Consider the following 9,682-nt stretch of genomic DNA (forward strand, 5'->3'; position numbering starts at 1 on the left):
TGCATAATTAAATCTAAGCAAAAAAAAATAAAAATAAAAATCCCAGGATAATATGCTGTTTCAGTTTTGCAGAGCTATCTTCCTGACAGTGGACTCTATGCACTGTTCCTCTGCATTCAGAACAAGAGCCTGTTCTTCTTTTAAGCATCTCCACCCCCCACCCACCACAAGCACTAACATACAGAAACACTCATACACAGAAAGAGTTACACACATTTGTGCTGATTTAAATGGGGTGTAGAAATAACCTCGAAATTATTATTTTTTAAAGAATATATAAGGTTAATAAGTCCATCCAAGGTCCCACACCTCATATGCCCCCAACAAGGTGCACAATTACCCTCGGTTACATTACTTATGTAAGCCCCACTTCTTAATTTTTGTTCATATAGTTTCTTTAACATTTAATGCTTTCAGTGCTTTGCACTGTGGGATAGATTGTGGTTTATGTTTACAGGTATTCCCTTGCACTTGTTAAGCATTGTAATAATCTTTGATAACGTTTCCTTTAAATCAAAGCTGGCTCAAGATATGTTTCCTTTTAATCTCTATTCTTTTAATCTATTAATAATGATGAATATATGCAATTTTAATCTAACTGAATAACCATCAGAAACACCCTGAAACTTAGTTGCTACCAATGGTTGGTTTCCTCAGTGATTATCAGTGGAGATGCAGTAATAAGAAAATAGTTACTTTTTAATCTTTATTTTAACCCTTATATGGTTTCATCAATGTCTTCGATATGGATATGTGCCTTATGAACACATGTTCTGATTTGGCGCTATATAAAAAACGAATTGAATTGGATATGAGCATGTCTTTTTTATTATTATTCAAAACAGTGTCTTAGACCCATTATTATTATTTAAATGAATTAATTTCCTTCTGTATTAGGTTAAGAAAAAAAACATGTGCAAGTTTAAGGTGATATGTTTCATTAAAGCCTTTAAAATCCTAAAGAAGGAATTCCACATCAAATTAATGAATTTTGATCACACATTAGACAATCAACCCCAGGATCAATAACATTATCGAGCCCTTTTGAAGTCTACTGTTATTAGCTCCTGGCTTAAACCTTCCTGTGAGTAGAATATCTTCAATCAAAGTCATTACCTTCGGCTTCTAATTAGGCGTCTGGTTTAATTAAAAAAATATACTTTAAAATATTTTAACACAAAAGCGAGCATCGTTAAACCGATCTCCAAACATTCCTCCTTGCCTTTTTTATTTTCTTTAATAAACCCAGCAAAATTTACCCGTTTTTAAAGGTAAATGTGTGATAAGCCAACAGAATTTCCCTAAACCCTATAGAGTAGAAGCCGCCGACAACGTCACAAATGACTATGATCCCGATTTAGCCTGATTACTGACTTTTATATATAATCATATCGCTCTTTTGGTTCAGTAGCAAAAACTTGCATGCGGATGTGTCAGAAGGGTGTAGTTGGGATTTTTTTTGTTTTGTTTAAACATTAAATCAGCTTATTTCATAAGCGCCAAGAGCTGGCTAGAAACTCATGAACGTAATCTAATTCCAGGGCTCATGACGCACATTGAAGTCTACCTGCAAGCAGTCAGCAAATTTTTGCGTACCTACGTGGTTTATTTAAGGATATATTATGCTTATGGATTTGCACTCTAACAGCACTAAGAACGTGTTTGTCGATACTGAAAATGTATAATCTGAATTTACCTCTTTAAGTAACCACGCTGTGTTCTGCTATTTATTCTTAAAAAAAAAAAAAAAAAAAAAAACTTTTGAAACTAATTGTTTGTAGATCTAGTCACTTGTCTTTTTAAATGAACATTGTGAGTAATTTGAAATACAAGTCCAAAAGTGTAGGAAAATAAGTCTTCAGAAGCATATTCTTATTGCCTTTTAAGCGCCGGCAAAGTCATGTGCCTATATGCAGTGCAGTTGTTGAGAGAGAGGGTGACTGCAGGTAACCAACATGCAGTTGCATGGAGATGCTCTCCCCTCCCCCACAACCTCTGCATCAGACGGGCTTTCTTCCTGCTCGACAGGATTCGTCTGGAGGGACATGATGTCTGCTTGTCATTCACAGCCCCACATCTTGCCTGGGCACTGCTGTTGTTCCATTTTAAAACTCATAAATATTTGAACCTACTGGGATACAAACCTAAAAACATTACTTTAGTGTATGTTGTTTTTTGAATATTTGATACTTTATTCGTACAATGCTTAGAATGTGATATAATACAACCAATTTATGTAAGAATAGGCCTAGTCCTTTTTGTTAAAAGTAACTAATTAATTATAGTTGTGTAGCATTATTGGAATGAGTGAAAGAAATATGCGTTTAAAGTAAAAGAAAAAAAAAATCGTGAGAGAAGGTTTTCTTCAACGTCTGTAGCCGGACATTGTTGCTGAATTAAAATTGACGCATTTTAATCGGCGGCACTTTATTTTGTAATCAGTTGAATGGAGTTAAAAAAGAAACGAAAGCAGTTTCTTGTAAGTTATATAACCTACTTGACAAGTTATTTCTTGTCTAATTTTATTTGCAAAGGGGAAAAAAACAAACGAAAAACAAAAACAATAATTAGCCTCTTAAAGATCCTGCAAGAGATTTTATTAAACTTTGTTTTAAACCTAAGAATATATGTGTTTTTCATATGTATATAATTGCTGCGGTGTGAGGAAAATGTCAGAGTAAGTTCCAGTGTTTATATTAGCTGTCTGCTAAACTTTTTATGTTCACAGGTCACAATAGTTGGATAGTATAAAATGTAACTGTGCTATGAAATGTAAGCAAGTGCTAATCCTGTAGGAAAGCGCTTGTCTATCTGCAGCATGTCTGCTGTTTATAAACCTTATAGATATATTTAAAGTGAACTATTCCAGTTAGATATGTGTCGGACCTCATTACATTGCTGGCATGCGAGGTGAATACTCATCTAATAATACTGGCATGTTATAAGAAGTAAAACAAGATATATAATTTGAACATTTATTATTAGGTTTATAGTTAACTCCGTAAGTCATTTAAGTCTGTGTAAGTGCTACATTGTTGCAAAGTGAAGTTATCAACTGCTTCTGTTAGGATCAGACCTACTCCCTTTTTTCATATTACTATCATTGCTATAACGATGATAAAAATATGAAATAATGGTGTAGGTCGGATCTTAATAGAGGTAGAGTATATATATATATATATATATATATATATATATATATATATATATATATATATATATATATATATATATATATATATATATATATATATATATATATATATATATATATATACTCTACCTCTATTAAGATCCGACCTACACCATTATTTCATATTTTTATCATCGTTTTATCATATATATATATATATATATATATATATATATATATATATATATATATATATATAGGTCAAGGTATATATATATATATATATATATATATATATATATATATATATATATATATTTGTATATATATATATATATATATATTTGTATATATGTATATATACATTATATATACTTTTTGCTGCCTCTTAAAACAAGACCACTTTATGTTTTTTATTCAAATTTAACCCCTCAATATCTAGTTCGTTGAAATTTTTGATCAGGGTTTATTATATTGAGATTATTATTCTCTGCTAAATATTGTTTCATTTGGACACATTTTTTAATGTCATTGAAGAAATATACTGCTAACAAGCTAAAGACAGGTTTCAGTAAATTCTTTGTTTCGTTTTAACTGAAAGTTCTCCCGCAAGACTTAATTTTTACCTATGTTCTTTATTTTTTTAATAGTTCCTGTGCTCCACTCCATTCTCCGTTCTCTCTGCACACATTTTCAGCCATGCTCCCCAAATAACGGCTAGTTTGCATGTATACTCTAGTGTGAAGTTCATTCTTGTCTGTCTAGACTCTCCTTACGACCCTGTTTGTCTGCGTTTTTTTACCTTGACCTTGGACTTCCTTGCAGCTGCCATTTGGATGAGCCCTCCGCCGAAGTTGTAATTTCCCTGAGACAAAAGAAGCTACAGCCTCTCACTCAGGAACGATTGGGGAGGTAGCCAGGCTCCAGCTTTCTCAGAGCTGTGCATACAAATACGACTTGGTGGCCACTTTATGTCTATAAGTCTAAGAAATGTGTTGATGCACTGCGCGCCCTTTTCGCATGGGCAGCTCCGAGCCTGCTTTATAGGTGACTCATAGGATAGGCATTATAGACGCTCTCTGGGCCTATCCCAGATAACAATTATGTGTAGATTCTGCAAACAAGTTAAAATAGGATTTTATCACAAAATGAAAAGAGGATTTTTTTTTATGTATGTGCTTAGGATATAGTATAGCACTCGGATGCAATTTGACGCTCTGAAACTGTTACTAATAGCGTTTGTAAATAAAAACGTATAACTTTTTGTTGGGTGAATTAAGACCACATTTTTCTTTTAGCTTGGATTTGAGTGAAAGTTGCTTGGGGTCTGCACAGTCTCAAACTGAAAGCGCCCTTGTTCTTTCTGTCACCAGGGAGTGCCTACTAAGATTAGCAATAACTCAGTGTGCCAAAAACATCACGAGTTTGTAGAACGAGGATTTTAATTTTCGTATCTTTACAAAAAATTATAATACGAGGCTTTGAAAGAAAAAATATATTTCTTCATGTTTCAGAGAAAGTTTCAACTGAAGGGATAGGGACTCTTGTTCATGAGCGATTTGGATAAATCCTTTAATAATAGTATTAAACTATGATGTTAGTCAAAACCTGTAAGTATCGTGGCTTACCTGAACAGCCTTGTTTCTTGTCCCGGTGCTTTTGCCGCTTATGAGGAGGTGCAGCTGACACTCTTACAAGACCAAGTTTGCACATTTTAGGGGTGGAAAGCTATATTTTTGAATCTCACAAACGCACAAACACGCAATGGTACAGATTGTAGATGTCATGTTTTATTTGATAAAAAAAATATATTTTGAGATTTTTTTCGAGTTTTGTTAACTAATTATAAGGTTATAGAAAAATACTGTTTATTGATGAATAACTTCCTTATGGAATATTAAAACACTACTGTACATTCAGATGCATTATAAGGAATGTTAGTGTGAACCATCATGCTCATAAAAATAAAATCCCCATTGCTTTAATATTTCACAATTTCTAAGGCATCCTATTTACTACTGTAGTATAAGCCAAAGCAGATTTATGAATTAAAATGCATTTTTATATGGAAAGCAAGCCTCAGCAGGAAATTGTTGCTTGCGTAAAGCACTGAACCAAATGAACTTTTGCGCATTGCGCTCCGTCCAAAACCAGTAAAAAAACATGCATTATATCCTTTAATAAAAACAAAACTTCACAATTTTTATGTGTAAAATGCTCCGTGTATCATTATGCAGCTATACATTCTGAGTTAGTTCTCATAGTCGGCTAAATGTCTCTGATAGTTTTCGCTTGGCCCAGCTTAGAGCGTTTTCCGAACTTCCCTTTAAGGGTGTGGGTCTAGCTGACTTAAACCAATGGTGTGACTCGGCTTTCTGTGGGGGAAAGCGGTGTCATGCGAGACAGTGGGTCTTTAAAGGAGCTGCTATACCCCTGCTCTCAAGCCCAATCTCGCAGGACTTGTTAGCGTATCACGTGCCAGACTCTTAATGAAGTGGACACACAGTTGGGCCCGGTGTGCGCATGCGCTCGGTGTAAAATGTAGTTGGAAATGAGGTGTCCGTCTTGGAGTAGTCGACTTTTAAAAAGCATCGGCAGCCCGTGATATGACGACTTCGCTGGTTCTGCATCCACGCTGGGCGGACACCTTGATGTACGTTTATGAAAAAAGCCCGAATGAAAGCAGCCAGAATAAAAGCCAAACAATGGAGGGACTGAGCGGTAATTGTCCTGCGACCCACTGCAGGGACCTGATGTCGCACCCCGCGCTGGGACGACATTCTGGCTCAATAGCGACCCACCAGGGCTCTGTGTACTCGGATATTTCCTCTCCTGACAGCGGCCGGCAGTGCCCCGCTCCCCAAACGTCTTCGAGCGCCTCCCTGAGCTACGGCTACCCGTTTGGAAACCCATATTACGGCTGTAGATTATCTCACTCACACAACGTGAACTTGCAGCAGAAGCCATGCTCGTACCACCCCGCGGAGAAATACGCCGAACCCAGCACGGCTATCCCCACGGAAGAACTGTCTACCAGGGCGAAAGAGTTTGCTTTTTACCCAAGTTTCGCCAGCTCGTACCAAGCCGTCCCCGGATATTTAGATGTATCGGTGGTACCAGGGATCAGCGCCCATCCTGAGCCGCGGCACGACGCTCTGATCCCCATGGAGGGCTACCAGCACTGGGCTCTCTCCAACGGCTGGGATGGACAGGTGTACTGCTCGAAAGAGCAAACACAGTCCACTCATCTTTGGAAATCACCCTTCCCAGGTATGATATATATATATATGCACAGGTTTATAAATGTTTTACAGGAATTTAAACCGAACAGGCTTGAACAACATTGAAGAGCATTATTCTAATGCAAGTTGAGAATATGCATGTGTGTACATACACATGCTATGTTAAATCATCAGCCAAATTACATTTAGCCATGAATAACATTTATTTAATTTCAGTGTCAATGTGTGCAAAAATATTAACTTGTTGACAGACTGTACCTGCCTTTTAATTAAGTTGAATTCTAACTTTTATTTTTTTAGAATGGGACAAATAAAGATGGAGGATGGACTATATATACATTCACAATAATAATAGAATTCATTAGGTTTTCTAGCTGGATGGTGTTCTGATTATATTCAGAGTACTGTCCCTTGCAAAGTCACATGATGAATGGGACACAGTTTGCTGTCACGTAGAATATAAAGGTACATCAGTGCATACCTTTGCCCCCTGGATGACAATGTGGTGACTGAGCTATAGCTTGCTGGGTTTGGACTGTGGCAGTAAATCTATGCGCCCTGCGGTGCGTCTTTTGAATATAGGCCAATCTGGATTCATGTAGAACATTTGCATTGCCATCACTATAGATAAACGTTTCACAATCACGTATTATTTCAAATAATGTTGCATTTCGTTAACATGCATGAAACGATTTAGCACGCAACTCATTTTGCCTTTATGATCTTTATGAAATCTGTAGCTATTTTGATTGCACATAGGGAGTCCCCGCATCTCCCCCCTGCAGCCCCCTACTCTCATTTTTATGTTGCAAATATATTGGAGAGAGCCACGCAAGCACGGGCACGCTGTCAAGTAAGCGCGCACATGTGCTCAAACACAGAATGAGGTTTTCCCAAATGAAACCAAATGCAGTAAATTTGAAAACCTAAAAGAAATAACCTGGCACCACAACATCCATGCAGTATTGCACAATTTTAGTTCAAGATTTAATTTATGAAAAATATTACAAAACATATAAAGCTGACTTAATATGTTCTTTTATAGTTTACAGAAGAAAAGAAATCGCCTAGCTATTCTATTTCGGCATGAAGGGAGTTCAGAATCCATATATCCACACTTTGAATTACTCTAAATTATTATTAATTGTGTGTGTGAAAACCACCAATTTACCAAAAGAAGTTTGCAACTATTGCAAAAAAAAAAAAAAAATTAAAAATTTCAAGTATTATTTCAAGTATTTCACTCGTCAAATAAACATTGTACCATGCATAACATTTCCTTACAGCACTGACTTTATAGATGTAAAAAGTAAATTATAAAATTATTTAAAAAATGCTCCATTTAGTCGAAAGTTGTAGGTTATAGGCAATTTATAGTTTTTCAGACAGGCACTTTCTGGGATACCCTGCTCTGCAGACATTAGACATAATATTCTTTCTCTCCAAATCTTAGCGAGAGATTTATCCAAGATGCCATTAACAGTAATTGCGCAGTGGTTTGTAGATCTAAACAGCAAACAAATGAAGTACATTGCTATTTTAAGGAGTAACAGTGATCACTCGCCGCCTTAAGGCATATCCAAGAGTTTTTGCAGGTTAACGCCTTGTTTTATTTAAAAATACAAAGGAGTGGAGATTGTTTTTTAATTATTGTGTTTTTAAGGAATACGGAATTGGATCAGACAGCCTAAATGTCAGGTGCAAAACACCTGAGAACTGCCCCACCTCCTATCTATAGGCGCACACACATTGTCCATACACCTTCACACACTCAATTACACGCTGCGTTTGAGCTCAATTTTTTTTTAATGAACAAGTGCTATTCCAATTGTTGTATGAATTGTTTAATTTGAACAATCTCTGAAAGTGTCCCCTTTCTTTTCAAGATGTCGTTCCCCTGCAGCCCGAGGTCAGCAGTTACCGTCGTGGGCGCAAAAAACGTGTCCCTTACACCAAGATCCAGCTCAAGGAGCTGGAGAAGGAGTACGCGGCCAGCAAGTTCATCACAAAAGACAAGAGAAGGCGCATCTCGGCCGCCACCAACCTATCGGAGCGCCAGGTCACCATCTGGTTCCAGAACCGGCGGGTTAAGGAGAAAAAATTCGTCAGCAAATCCAAAAGCAATCACATCCACACCACTTGATAAAGACAGAGGCTGCACCTCGAACCTTCCCAAAGCAACATGCCATCTGTTTACCTCTCGCTTCAGAGAACTCGACTGACAAACATTTGATTTGTTTGTATTGGTCGAGTGTGTTTTAATTTTCTAATTTAACTTCCAACATGAACCATGGATATAGACCACATCAACAACCCCCTGCAGTTCTCAGTTTAGAGATAACCCTCTAAAAACTGTGAAATGTTGAAAGTTAATTTCGATTTTGTTTTATAGAAATGTACATATATAAATATATAATATTTAAAATGCTATCTGTATTTCAAAAACAAGTATTGCGTGTTTTTTCCCCTTCTTCTACAAGCCTGAATCTTTAGAAAGACTGACGACATCTCAAACTGCTTGCAATGAGGAAGATCAAAATCAAAGGACACTTTTGTCATTTTAGAGAGGATGATCGCCCATATGGACAACATAAGTCGAACTTTAGACTTTAATCAGTCTCTACAGCTAACATTAAAGACTTTCAGCAGAAAAAAATAAAAATAAAATAAAAAACAATAATCATCTGAATTTCAAAAGCAATGCTCCTCTATGTGGGGATTTCTTCTGTAAAGCCTGGGCTAAATCATAGCCTGCTATGTTGTTAATCTGTATAGTGCAATGCCTCCAATATTTAAATCATATTAACTAGTACCGGAGTATCATAAACCTGTATGTTTTACTTTATCAGTGAAGAATTCTGTCTGTCATGCAACTGGAATGATTGTAAACCATTAAAGTGAGTATTACATATAAATGCACAATCGTTTTATTTTGTTATGACCTTGTTCAGTGTAAAATTGGAGCTATGATCACACGCCATGTATCCGAAGCCTGTATAATTTCTACTTTGGTGCAGTTTGTGAACTGTTTTGTGGTGTTGAATTGCGTTCTGGTAACATTGTTTCATAAATAAATGATTATGAAAATGCTCCCTCATACTTCAGTCAATTAAGCAGCTCAGAGAATTTCTATTCGTTTAGATGCAGAAATGTTAATGGGCTGCAGAACTACTGTACGTTTTTTTTTTTTTTATTTTTTTTTTTTTGTACAGCATCAACACAACCAAATAATTATTGAGTGTCCATTTAAGATGTTATTACGCACGGGATGTTGCTAATCAACGAGAAAGTTATTCAATTTTTTTAA

The 9,682-nt window shown here is 36.2% G+C and overlaps 1 protein-coding gene across 1 annotated transcript; it reads left to right on the forward strand.

Moving 5' to 3' along the window:
* Positions 1-5,567: 5,567 nt before the first annotated feature.
* On the forward strand, positions 5,568-9,467 carry hoxc13a (homeobox C13a). Its single transcript, XM_038287431.1, has 2 exons — positions 5,568-6,403; positions 8,262-9,467. The coding sequence occupies exons 1-2, from the start codon at positions 5,740-5,742 to the stop codon at positions 8,516-8,518; spliced, it is 921 nt and encodes a 306-aa protein (XP_038143359.1). The 5' UTR covers positions 5,568-5,739; the 3' UTR covers positions 8,519-9,467.
* Positions 9,468-9,682: the final 215 nt, after the last annotated feature.

The sequence above is a fragment of the Cyprinodon tularosa genome, unplaced genomic scaffold (assembly GCF_016077235.1).
Source record: "Cyprinodon tularosa strain WSP-4 unplaced genomic scaffold, ASM1607723v1 ctg239, whole genome shotgun sequence".
NCBI lineage: Eukaryota > Metazoa > Chordata > Actinopteri > Cyprinodontiformes > Cyprinodontidae > Cyprinodon > Cyprinodon tularosa.

Excerpts from the sequence above, each read along its gene's own strand:
- hoxc13a (XM_038287431.1), top strand. The coding sequence starts at position 5,740 with ATGACGACTTCGCTGGTTCTGCATCCACGCTGGGCGGACACCTTGATG. Across the intron at positions 6,404-8,261 it reads TTGGAAATCACCCTTCCCAG|ATGTCGTTCCCCTGCAGCCC; the intron begins GTATGATATATA and ends TTTCTTTTCAAG.